Raw genomic sequence first — 13,682 nt, forward strand, 5'->3', positions numbered from 1 at the left:
CAAAAAGACTTGACACTTTTCAAAGCCATTGTCTCTCACTTCCATAGTTACTATCTGGCCTATTTGTTGTACTTGCACTCAAATGTCTTAGATAATTCAAATCAGTGCTCTTTTGGCACAAATGTTTAAATAATGCAACATTTTAATTTATCTAAGCTAATGTTCAAGCAGTACTGCTGTTATAAAACGAGAAGACTCTTCAAATCTATGTGGCATGATTACTGCTTAAAAAGAAACAATAACCTATTGTAATAATGTAGCTAGTGGTGAGTTTTGAGTTGACATCCTGTGTTTAAGTTCATAATTTCCATATGATCTTGCATATGAAAACAGTCTCTTACTTGTCATACATCATCTGTGATCTGAGATGAGATTACGCCTGGAGAACTCTTTCTAACCCTTCACAAGCCCAGCTAATTAAGGCTTAATTAGGTCCATCTAATCAATATTTTAATAGGAATTTAATAAAGACCTAATTATTTGGATATTTAGTACAGGTTCTGAATAGCATCAGCTTGGTTGAATTTGATGCAACTGATTGAGTCTGAAACAAAATCTGAAATCTGCAGTCTCAGAGGAGGTCAGTGTTCAAACACTCAGAGCAGGTCAGTGTCGAAATACACAGGGCAAAGGAGCAGAGGGAAGAGTTCTCTGTTGTGTATAAAACTCAAGGAGGCTTAGCTGAAACATAACACAACATGCCTTGCTCCAGGGACTTGAACTTAGACAATGGATACAGGACAATCTGTAGCTTAAGGGCCCGTGTTGTACTTAGATATTCGGGCAGTCCTCCAGTTTGCTCCAGCCATACTGTCAGCATTAATATACAGTGCTCAGTGTAAATGAGTGCACCCCCTTTGAAAAGTAACATTTTAAACAATATCTCAATGAACACAAACAATTTCCAAAATGTTGAAAAGACAAAGTTTAATATAACATCTGTTTAACTTATAACGTAAAAGTAAGGTTAATAATATAAACTTAGATTACACATTTTTTCAGTTTTACTCAAATTAGGGTGGTGCAAAAATGAGTACACCCCACAACAAAAACTACTACATCTAGTACTTTGTATGGCCTCTATGATTTTTAATGACGGCACCAAGTCTTCTAGGCATGGAATGAACAAGTTGGCGACATTTTGCAACATCAATCTTTTTCCATTCTTCAACAATGACCTCTTTTAGTGACTGGATGCTGGATGGAGAGTGATGCTCAACTTGTCTCTTCAGAATTCCCCAAAGAAAATAATTATTTACACCATAAAAGTGAAGGCTACAAGAAGATCAGCAAAGCTTTACTTATCAGTCAGAATACTGTAGCAAAAGTGGTACAAAAATTTAAGAAAGATGGAACTGCAACCATCTCACAGAGACGTCCAGGTCGTCCACGGAAGTTAACACCTCGACAGGAGCATCTTCTGATGAGAAGGGCTGAAGAAAATTGGCATGCAAGTTCACTGCAGTTATCTAAAGAAGTAGAAAGCCAAACTGGGGTGACTATTTCCCGTGACACAATACGGCGTACACTGCAGAGGAATGGCATGCATGGATGCCGTCCAAGAAAAAAGCCTCTCCTAAAGCCCAGGCACAAAAAAGCCTGCCTAGAGTTTGCCAGGGCCCGTGCTGACAAAGATGAAGACTACTAGGATTCTGTACTCTGGAGTGATGAGACCAAGATAAATGTTTTTGGAACTGATGGCTTCAAAACTGTATGGTGTCGCAAAGGTGAGGAATACAAAGAAAAATGCATGGTGCCTACAGTGAAACATGGTGGTGGCAGTGTCCTTATGTGGGGCTGCATGAGTGCTGCTGGTGTCGGGGAGCTGCATTTCACTGATGGCATCATGAATTCACAGATGTATTGCTCTATACTGAAAGAGGAGATGCTACCATCACTCCATGCCCTTGGTCATCGTGCACTTTTCCAACATGACAATGATCCTAAACACACATCTAAGGCCACTGTTGGATTTCTGAAGAAGAACAGGGTGAAAGTGATTCAGTGGCCAAGTATGTCTCCTGAACCCAATCGAACACCTATGGGGAATTCTGAAGAGACAAGTTGAGCATCACTCTCCATCCAGCATCCAGTCACTAAAAGAGGTCATTGTTGAAGAATGGAAAAAGATTGATGTTGCAAAATGTCGCCAACTTGTTCATTCCATGCCTAGAAGACTTGGTGCAGTCATTAAAAATCATGGAGGCCATACAAAGTACTAGATGTAGTAGTTTTTGTTGTGGGGTGTACTCATTTTTGCACCACCCTAATTTGAGTAAAACTGAAAAAATGTGTAATCTAAGTTTATATTATTAACCTTACTTTCACGTTAGGGGCGGCACGGTGGTGTAGTGGTTAGCGCTGTCGCCTCACAGCAAGAAGGTCCTGGGTTCGAGCCCCGGGGCCGGCGAGGGCCTTTCTGTGTGGAGTTTGCATGTTCTCCCTGTGTCCGCGTGGGTTTCCTCCGGGTGCTCCGGTTTCCCCCACAGTCCAAAGACATGCAGGTTAGGTTAACTGGTGACTCTAAATTGACCGTAGGTGTGAATGTGAGTGTGAATGGTTGTCTGTGTCTATGTGTCAGCCCTGTGATGACCTGGCGACTTGTCCAGGGTGTACCCCGCCTTTCGCCCGTAGTCAGCTGGGATAGGCTCCAGCTTGCCTGCGACCCTGTAGAAGGATAAAGCGGCTAGAGATAATGAGATGAGATGAGACTTTCACGTTATAAGTTAAACAGATGTTATATTAAACTTTGTCTTTTCAACATTTTGGAAATTGTTTGTGTTCATTGAGATATTGTTTAAAATGTTCCTTTTCAAAGGGGGTGTACTCATTTACGTTGAGCACTGTAACTGTAGTGCAGAGGTGTGTGCACGCGTAGAGAGTGCTGCTGCAAATACTTCAGGTTAGGCAGGTAGATTGCCAGAAGGCAATAAACTGCTTTATCCCCTTCAGAGCTGAGAAAAGGACAATCTCACTGACATGTAACCAATTTAGTATTCATATTTCTTGTTCCTTCCACCTATCCCTTTCCAAGCATGCAATTTTATGTGGGAATTTAACAGTAATTATTTGGGAAAAGGGTAATGTGTGAGCATAAGCCAGATTTGAAATCAATGAGGCAATAGCGCCTCAAAATTTAGTGAGAGGGCTCTTGTTTGAAAAATAAGCCAATTTGCTTCTGGGAAAAGGATGACATCTTCATAACTATTTATTCTATGATTCGCTAACACCTATAGTTGCAGTTGGTGTAAAATGCACAATGAAGCAACAGTAGGAGGAAAGTTTGAAGTCAGTGTCTGGAAACTGAAGAAGTTTTTGGTTACTCATGCCAACTAAATTCTTCATAAAGTAAACGGTCATCAGCATGAGCTATGTACATTTAAGAGGGGATTATTTAGACTCTAGAGATAAATTCCATCAAATCCAGTGAATGTGGGATTTGTATAAGTCACACTCTCACTAACAGGGCTTACAATCAAATTATGAATGTGAGTCATCATTGGTACAATACTGTGTGAAAGTTGTAAATTTAAACAATGCAAATTGCTGGTGAAATCCGTGGTGGTCAGGATGAAAACACTAACAGTTCTCACCTGCAGAGCCTTCTTGATATTCTGGACAGCAGCTGCCTCCAGTGGAATGGCATGAGTGGAGCCTGATTTCTCCACTCTTTTCTTTCCATTTTTCTTAGTCCTGTCAGACTGAGCCCGAGGCCGCTTCCCCTCCTGAATAATACTTCCAGATGTCCCACACCAAGGTTGGATGATGCCCTGTGCCACAGCATCACACAACAGGACAAGCAGCACCACTTCCCTATGGCAACACAGTCAATGCATTCAACTAATTGTACGTATATTTTGGGGAAAAATATTAAAAGCATTAGGAGGTCTCACCCTGCATGGCCTGTCTGTTTGAGTAACTCCACCAGTTGGCTGAATGTGGGTACAAGCTTGTCATGTCCCTTTGTGGCAAGAATGTGATTATTATAGTTCCAAAGGTACACAGCTGCATTGACCACCAGCCACGGCTCCTGCAGCTCTGCCCCGATTTCTGCTCCTCGCAGGAAATTAGCCACAGCATAGACTGACATCTCTTGAATCCAGTCACTGTGGACACAGAAAGTAAAATAGAATGAGACCGAAAACAAAGACAGAGAGACAGATGGTGAAAGAAAGGGAGGAAAACTGATATTGGTTGGAGCACAGTGATCCTCTAGTTTTCACAGTCATGTCTGTCAAGGGAGTTAAGAAAATTTTGGGTCATGTAAGTAGATCATAATATGAACTTGATGCTGCTGAATATGCAAGTAACATCCTTCTTTGTCATGTTGAGAGGCTATTTTGTGTGCTTTGTTTAGTAAACCATGAATCAGAATCTTTCTAGGATTGCTGTTCCCTTTGGCTTGAAATTGAAAATGTCATTAAATGCATGCTGTGGTGTTGGAAAGGACGCACCAATTTCCCTTCTTAGATGTTGACTTGAGCGTGAAATAGGCTGAACACTTAACATGATGTGATAGCTATGTGAACAGAGGTGCTTGTGAAGTTTAGAATCCATTTTACATTATTTTTTTTCTTTTGTAAGCAAAGGTGTGTGCAGAATGTGTATTTGTATTTGAGTAATAGAATTCCATACATGATAGTATGTAGAATGACCGGTTCGCTGTACATTATCCTGCTTATTACATGGCTGCTAAAGAAATTAATTCTTTTACATGAAATATCCATCCATCCATTATCCGTAACCGCTTATCCTGTGCAGGGTCGCAGGCAAGCTGGTGCCTCTCCTAGCTGACTATGGGTAAGAAGCGGGGTACACCCTGGACAAGTCGCCAGATCATCGCAGGGCTGACACATAGAGACAACCATTCACACCTACGGTCAATTTAGAGCCACCAATTAGCCTAACCTGCATGTCTTTGGACTGTGGGGGAAACCAGAGCACCCGGAGGAAACCCACGCAGACATGGGGAGAACATGCAAACTCCACACAGAAAGGCCCTCATCGGCCGCTGGGCTCAAACACAGAACCTTCTTGCTGTGAGGCAACAGTGCTAACCACTACAACACCGTGCCACCCCTTTTACAAGATATATTGATTTAAAATTATTTTACTGTGTTAGGACTTGGACTGTTTTGGCCTCTAGAGGCCGCTGTTATTTCCTTTTCGTGTCATATTTATTTTGGCCTCTAGAGGCCGCCACTGTTCCTGTGTTTTGTGTTTTTTTTTGTTAATTGCCTGTTAGTCCTAATTATCTTCACCTGTGTCCTTAATTAGTTTGTGTATTTATACCCCTGAGTTCAGTCCTCTTGTCACGGAGTCTTTGTGCTGTTATGTTTATCTCCAGTTTCCTTTGTACTGTGTTTTGTGGATCTTCTGAGCTTTTGCATTTTTGCCTTTTTCTTTTTGAATTATACTCTTTGTTTTTGTTTTTTTTGTTTTGCCCTGGATTGTATATAGTGTACATAGTATAAATAAACCTTTTGTTACTTTTTCTACTTCTGCCTCACGCCTCTGCATTTGAGTCATTCCCCTGGTGGCCTAGTGGGGGTTTGCTGGATCATCACACCAACGAACCAGGTTCAAATCCCAGCAAAACCCTAACAGAAAGACTCCGTCATGACCGACTCAGCAGAGGCTGCTTCAACTGCCTACCCTCTCTCCCGGACTCCCTGGCCAAGGAATCTACATCCCGGTCTCCATCTCCTGGGGTGAGTCTGTCCACTCTTGTCAAGCTTTGATAGACTCAGGGGTGGCTGGGAACTTTATGGATATTCACTTCGCCCAAAGCATCAATATACCTACTGCACCTCTTGAAGTCCCTCTGTCTGTGTCTGCCCTCGATGGCCAAGCGTTAGGTGATGGAAGAGTCACTCAAGTTACTTCTCCAGTCTTCCTCCAGTCTCAAGGTCACAAGGAAGAAATATCCCTGCACCTGATTCCTTCACCTGAGTTCCCAGTTATTCTAGGCCTTCCTTGGCTTACTCGCCACAACCCTCGCATAGACTGGGTAACAAGCCAGGTTGTGGAATGGGGCCCTGCATGCCATGCCTCTTGTCTGCTCTCTAGCTCTCCTGTGTCTCCTGCCGAGCCCCCTGATCTCACCGAGTTATCTCAAGTTCCCACAGAGTACTGGGATCTCAAGGAGGTATTCAGCAAGAGCAGGGCCGCCGTTCTTCCTCCGCACCGGGCCTATGACTGTGCCATCGACTTGCTCCCTGGGACTACCCCTCCTCGTGGCAGACTGTTTTCCCTCTCTCAGCCAGAACGCAAGGCTATGGAGGAATACCTCAAAGACGCCCTGGTCTCTGGGTTCATTCGACCCTCCACCTCACCTGCTGGTGCCGGCTTCTTCTTTGTCGGCAAGAAGGATGGGGGGCTTCGACCATGTATTGACTACAGGGGCCTGAACAAGATCACTGTGCGCAACCGATATCCCCTTCCGCTGATGTCCACTGCTTTCGACCTGCTCCAAGGCGCCACCGTCTTCACCAAGTTGGACCTACGGAACGCATACCACCTCATCCGTATCCGACAGGGAGACGAGTGGAAGACTGCCTTTAACACCCCGTCTGGGCACTACGAATACCAGGTGATGCCCTTCGGACTCACCAACGCACCAGCTGTTTTTCAGGCCCTAATCAACGACGTGTTAAGGGACATGATTAACCTGTACGTCTTTGTCTACCTCGATGACATCCTTATCTTTTCCAAGACCATGCAGGAGCACCGCCACCATGTCCGCCAGGTTCTCCAGAGGCTGCTACAGAACAATCTGTTCGCCAAGGCCCAGAAATGCGAATTTCATGTTCCCGAGGTCTCCTTTCTGGGATTTATTGTACGGACAGGCCAACTCCAAATGGACCCTGCCAAGACCCTGGCCGTCCGGGACTGGCCTACTCCCAAGTCCGTTAAGGAGGTTCAGCGGTTCTTAGGATTCGCTAACTTCTACCGCAAGTTCATCAGGAACTTCAGTTCTGTGGCAGCACCCATGTCAGACCTCACCAAAGGGACAGGTGGATCTTATGGCTGGTCTCCTCAGGCAGAAAAGGCGTTCAAAGACCTCAAGGCCTGCTTCTGCACGGCACCCATTCTGGTCCTCCCGGACACCTCCCAACCATTCATCGTGGAGGTGGACGCCTCGGACAGTGGTGTCGGCGCGGTACTCTCTCAACGTTCGGAAGGAAAGCTGCACCCCTGCGCTTACTTCTCCCACCGCCTGAGTCCTGCAGAGTCCCGGTACGATGTGGGGGATCGAGAACTGCTAGCGGTCAAACTGGCCCTTGAGGAGTGGAGGCACTGGCTGGAGGGAGCGCAACATCCATTCCTGGTTTGGACTGACCACAAGAACCTGGAGTACCTCCAGCAAGCCAAGAGACTGAACCCTCGACAGGCTAGGTGGGCCCTGTTTTTCAGTCGGTTTGACTTCACCCTCTCGTACCGTCCCGGCTCCAAGAACACCAAACCTGACGCACTGTCCAGGCTGTTCTCTGCCACTAACAGGGAGAATGAAGTCGGGCCTATTATCCCGGTGTCCCGGATTGTGGCCCCTGTCCGCTGGGGTATTGAGGAGGCTGTTCGACGAGCCCAACGCCAGGACCCCGGTCCTGGGACGGGGCCACCGGGCCTCTTGTACGTCCCACATCAAGCCCGGGCCAAGGTTCTCCAGTGGGGTCACTCTTCCCCTCTCACCGCCCACCCGGGAGCTCGGAGGACCCTGGACTTCCTGAAAAGACGCTTCTGGTGGCCTAACATGGAGCAGGAAGTAAGGTCATTTGTCCTGTCCTGTGAGGTTTGCACCAGAACCAAGAACCCACGACAGCGTCCCCAGGGTCTCCTGCATCCTCTGACCATTCCCCGGCGTCCCTGGTCCCACGTGGCAGTCGACTTCATCACGGGTCTCCCTGAGTCACAAGGTAACATGGTCATTTTGGTCATTGTTGACAGATTCTCCAAGGCCTGCCGCTTCATACCTCTGTGCAAACTCCCCTCTGCTCTTGAAACAGCGAAACTTATATTTAATCATGTCTTCCGAGTCTTTGGTCTTCCACAGGACATCGTCTCAGACCGAGGGCCCCAGTTCTCCTCCCGAGTGTGGCATGGGTTCTGCAAGGTCATCGGAGCCACTGCCAGCCTCTCCTCTGGGTTTCACCCACAGTCCAATGGTCAGACGGAGAGGCTCAACCAGGACCTGGAAACCACCCTGCGAGGCCTGGCTATGGATAACCCGACATCGTGGAGCACCTGGCTGCCATGGGCAGAGTACGCCCACAACACCCTGCAGTCATCGGCCACCAAGCTGTCGCCATTCCAGTGCCAATTCGGGTTCCAGCCACCTCTGTTCCTGGACCAGGAGGAGGACGCGGGGGTGCCCTCGGTCAACCAATATGTGAGACGGTGTCGCAAGACCTGGAGCAAGGTCAGGAAGACCCTCATACAGACCTCCAGAACCAACCAGACTCAGGCCAACCGCCATAGAAGACCTGCACACACTTTCCGCCCTGGGCAGCGGGTTTGGCTGTCCACTAAGGACCTTCCGCTGCAGGTGGAGAACCGCAAGCTTGCTCCTCGCTACATTGGCCCCTTCAAGGTGGTGCGCAGGGTGAACCCTGTCTCCTACCGGCTCCAGTTGCCCCGGACTCTGAGGATCAACCCCACTTTCCATGTTTCCCTGTTGCGGCCTGTACTGACGTCTACGTATGCCCCTGCCCCTAGGAACCCCCCACCCCCCCGCATCTTCCAGGGGCAGACTGTGTTCACTGTGCATCGCCTGCTTGACTCCCGCCGGGTCCGCGGCGGGTTGCAATATCTGGTGGACTGGGAGGGCTATGGTCCTGAGGAGCGCTGCTGGGTTCCTGCTCGGGATGTCTTGGATAAAGAACTGTGTCGGGACTTCCATTCGGCCCATCCGGATCGCCCTGGGAACATCAGGAGACGCTCCTAGAGGGGGGGGTCCTGTTAGGACTTGGACTGTTTTGGCCTCTAGAGGCCGCTGTTATTTCCTTTTCGTGTCATATTTATTTTGGCCTCTAGAGGCCGCCACTGTTCCTGTGTTTTGTGTTTTTTTTTGTTAATTGCCTGTTAGTCCTAATTATCTTCACCTGTGTCCTTAATTAGTTTGTGTATTTATACCCCTGAGTTCAGTCCTCTTGTCACGGAGTCTTTGTGCTGTTATGTTTATCTCCAGTTTCCTTTGTACTGTGTTTTGTGGATCTTCTGAGCTTTTGCATTTTTGCCTTTTTCTTTTTGAATTATACTCTTTGTTTTTGTTTTTTTTGTTTTGCCCTGGATTGTATATAGTGTACATAGTATAAATAAACCTTTTGTTACTTTTTCTACTTCTGCCTCACACCTCTGCATTTGAGTCATTCCCCTGGTGGCCTAGTGGGGGTTTGCTGGATCATCACACCAACGAACCAGGTTCAAATCCCAGCAAAACCCTAACATACTGATTTAAAAATTATTTTATTGCTTCCTCTAAAAATAGTCCATTAGACTATTTGAACTGCGTCCATAGCAATGTAAACTATGTAGCATTAAGATTAGCCTATTTACAATTCATTAGCGTGACAGTTCACGTTAAACTAAACATTAAAATTAATATTAGAAAAATCTTCTATGGTGTTTTCTAGGCATGTAATGATATATTGTGAGACGATAAACCGAGATACAACTTATGATGATTTGAATAAATGAAATGAAAGAATGAATCGGATTATTTTCAGGCTGCATAATATCTTAAGTTTTTCCAAGCAGTACTTGTGCTGTTTAGATAGCAGAGGGCGCATTAGCCTAAAATAGCAGGAATACATGTGACTTCACCTTAGGCGGCAATAACACAGCTCTAATGCTGCGAAAACACACAAAAAAGCAGATCTAAAATGGGAAAGAACTGTTGTGCGACTGACTGTACTAATAGATTTAACAAGAAATCAGACCTCTCTTTTTACAGATTGCTGAAAGCTAAAGAAAAGAGAAGTAGTTGGAGGTAGTAGAAATGTTCATAAGTTTATTAAATAAAGGCTTAATTGTTATTAACTTTTTTCATCTATAATAAAAATATTTTAGTTAATAGGCTATAATATTTTACTCCAACCTTTACAAATGTGGGTAAATCATTATTGTTGGGTATTAAGAAAATGAAACAAGTTTTTCTTAATTTAACAAAAGGGATATTTAAGTTGATAAAGAATAGGAATTTTTTAAACAAGATTTTTTTGGTAATAAAATCTTCTTTATTTCATTATTTTCCCAAAAATATTGTGGGAAAATCGAATTGTGAACTCAGTATCATGATTGAATGGAATTGTGAATTGGGTGAATCGTTACATGTCTAGTATTTTCTAATGGAGTAACATTTTTGCAACAGGGTGTCACAAATGAGCTAGTTTGATTATTAAAGAAAAAAAAAATTACTGGACATCTTTCTGTAATTTGATATGATGTGGACATGGTCCTCCAGATCAGAACTGTGTGCATAGCATAGTCTGTTATTCATAGCAATAGTCTAGTATTCAGACTTAACAGGCTGTAGAATGCCGTAATTGACCAATCAAAATTGAGTATTCAACAAAGCAGTGTAATGAATGCCATTACCAACAAAACTTAATGCATAACGTGTGCATGTGTATATTACACGTGTAACATGTGTGTATTAACTGTATATTTAAGCAATACTGCATGAACAAGAGCGCTTTTATACTGTATATCAGCACAATTTTCAGTACAACAGCATGACTGTGAGCATGAGTTTGGTTTTGTACAACATTTCTGTTAATAAGAATTGAATATCAAGTAACTGATATTTCAGACACAATATAGATAAATATTTTGTTTATTTTTGCCCTGTCAGTGGAAACAGTTCCCAAAAAAAGCCACAAGTGCATAGAGCATAGCTTGACTGCCAATACTGTAGCAACAATTTCAATGTAATTAACTATTGCTCTTATTAATTGGAATTTTATGCAGCACACAGATAAGTAGAGTGATACAAAACTGAAATGTCCCATTGCTGTTCTACTAAAGATCAACACTCTTGGAACACTGCTTGAGCAGTCAATTTAGTGGACAGACTAACTGTTGAATAATCAAAATTACAACCCCGATTCCGGGCGGCACGGTGGTGTAGTGGTTAGCGCTGTCGCCTCACAGCAAGAAGGTCCGGGTTCGAGCCCCGTGGCCGGCGAGGGCCTTTCTGTGTGGAGTTTGCATGTTCTCCCCGTGTCCGTGTGGGTTTCCTCTGGGTGCTCCCAAAGACATGCAGGTTAGGTTAACTGGTGACTCTAAATTGACCGTAGGTGTGAATGGTTGTCTGTGTCTATGTGTCAGCCCTGTGATGACCTGGAGACTTGTCCAGGGTGTACCCTGCCTTTTGCCCGTAGTCAGCTGGGATAGGCTCCAGCTTGCCTGCGACCCTGTAGAAGGATAAAGCGGCTAGAGATAATGAGAATGAGACAACCCCGATTCCAAAAAAGTTGGGACAAAGTACAAATTGTAAATAAAAACGGAATGCAATGATGAGGAAGCTTCAAAATTCCATATTTTATTCAGAATAGAACATAGATGACATATCAAATGTTTAAACTGAGAAAATGTATCATTTAAAGAGAAAAATTAGGTGATTTTAAATTTCATGACAACAACACATCTCAAAAAAGTTGGGACAAGGCCATGTTTACCACTGTGAGATGTCCCCTTTTCTCTTTACAACAGTCTAAATGTCTGGGGACTGAGGAGACAAGTTGCTCAAGTTAAGGGATAGGAATGTTAACCCATTCTTGTCTAATGTAGGATTCTAGTTGCTCAACTGTCTTAGGTCTTTTTTGTCGTATCTTCCGTTTTATGATGTGCCAAATGTTTTCTATGGGTGAAAGATCTGGACTGCAGGCTGGCCAGTTCAATACCCGGACCCTTCTTCTACACAGCCATGATGCTGGAATTGATGCAGTATGTGGTTTGCCATTGTCATGTTGGAAAATGCAAGGTCTTCCCTGAAAGAGAAGTCATCTGGATGGGAGCATATGTTGCTCTAGAACCTGGATATACCTTTCAGCATTGATGGTGTCTTTCCAGATGTGTAAGCTGCCCATGCCACTAATGCAACCCCATACCATCAGAGATGCAGGCTTCTGAATTGAGCGCTGATAACAACTTGGGTCGTCCTTCTCCTCTTTAGTCCGAATGACACGGCATCCCTGATTTCCATAAAGAACTTCAAATTTTGATTCGTCTGACCACAGAACAGTTTTCCACTTTGACACAGTCCATTTTAAATGAGCCTTGGCCCAGAGAAGACGTCTGCGCTTCTGGATCATGTTTAGATACGGCTTCTTCTTTGAACTATAGAGTTTTAGCTGGCAATGGCGGATGGCATGGTGAATTGTGTTCACAGATAATGTTCTCTGGAAATATTCCTGAGCCCATTTTGTGATTTCCAATACAGAAGCATGCCTGTATGTGATGCAGTGCCGTCTAAGAACCCGAAGACCACGGGCACCCAGTATGGTTTTCCGGCCTTGACCCTTACGTACAGAGATTCTTCCAGATTCTCTGAATCTTTTGATGATATTATGCACTGTAGATGATGATATGTTCAAACTCTTTGCAATTTTACACTGTCGAACTCCTTTCTGATATTGCTCCACTATTTGTCGGCACAGAATTAGGGGGATTGGTGATCCTCTTCCCATCTTTACTTCTGAGAGCCGCTGCCACTCCAAGATGCTCTTTTTATACCCAGTCATGTTAATGACTGTGGCAGCGGGGGTGTGGTCAAGCGTCAGTCTGTGACCGGAGGGCGGAGTCAGGGAAGGTAAGTGGCAGAATCACTGCACCTGACGTCAATTAACCTGTGTCTTCCCCAGTGACCGCATCCTATATAAGGAGGGAGAGAGAGGAGAAAGGGAGCTCTCTCCCGAACCAGACGACTAATGTGTGTGCACGTGTGTCTGGGTGACCGGGAGTTGTGTGTGTGACTGAAAAGTAACACAATAAAGAGTTTTGACAACTCAGTTCTGGCCTGCTGTACTTCTGTGCTCCATCCACCCGCTCAAAGTCTTACAGTGGTGCTGAAACCCGGGACGGAGCACAGAGGAGAACAGCCCCATGGAGTCCTCCCCCTTCGCAGACCTGGTCCACGCCCTCGCCACAGCCCAACAGAGCCAGCACCAGGCGTTGGTCACCCTCCAAAAGGAGCTGGGGCAAGGTTCGAGGCCCTGGTGCTGGCGCAACAGGAAGATCGTCAGGCGTTCCGGCACCTCCTCGCATCGGCGGGGTCCACCACCTCCACCGCCACGGGCCCTCCCCACCTCACCCTAATGAAGATGGGCCCGCACGACGACCCCGAGGCCTTCCTTGCGCTATTTGAACAAGCAGCAGAGGCCTCGGGCTGGCCGGTGGAACGGCGCGCGGCGCGCCTCCTCCCCCTGCTAATGGGCGAGGTGCAGCTGGCCGCGTTACAGCTCCCCACCGACAGCCGGCTGGTCTACGCGGACCTGCGCCGGGCCGTCCTCCAGCGTGTGGGGCGCACCCCCGACCAACATCGACAGCGCTTCCACGCTCTGCGCCTAGAGGAGATCGGCCGCCCATTCGCGTTTGGCCAGCAACTCCGGGACGCCTGCCAGCGGTGGCTGAGGGCTGACAACCACGACACCGAGGGAGTCGTCGATTTGCTGGCACTGGAG

The 13,682-nt window shown here is 45.8% G+C and overlaps 1 protein-coding gene across 1 annotated transcript in view; it reads right to left on the reverse strand.

Moving 5' to 3' along the window:
* Window positions 1–13,682, reverse strand: part of LOC132888892 (cilia- and flagella-associated protein 46) — a 251,873-nt gene that overhangs the window by 174,097 nt on the left and 64,094 nt on the right. Inside the window, exons 18-19 of the mRNA XM_060924987.1 lie at window positions 3,894–4,106; window positions 3,594–3,813 (exon numbers count right to left, since the gene is read on the reverse strand). Coding sequence (XP_060780970.1) covers window positions 3,594–3,813; window positions 3,894–4,106 — 433 coding nt within the window. The remainder of the gene's footprint in view (window positions 1–3,593; window positions 3,814–3,893; window positions 4,107–13,682) is intronic.

This window comes from Neoarius graeffei, chromosome 7 (assembly GCF_027579695.1).
Source record: "Neoarius graeffei isolate fNeoGra1 chromosome 7, fNeoGra1.pri, whole genome shotgun sequence".
Lineage (NCBI taxonomy): Eukaryota > Metazoa > Chordata > Actinopteri > Siluriformes > Ariidae > Neoarius > Neoarius graeffei.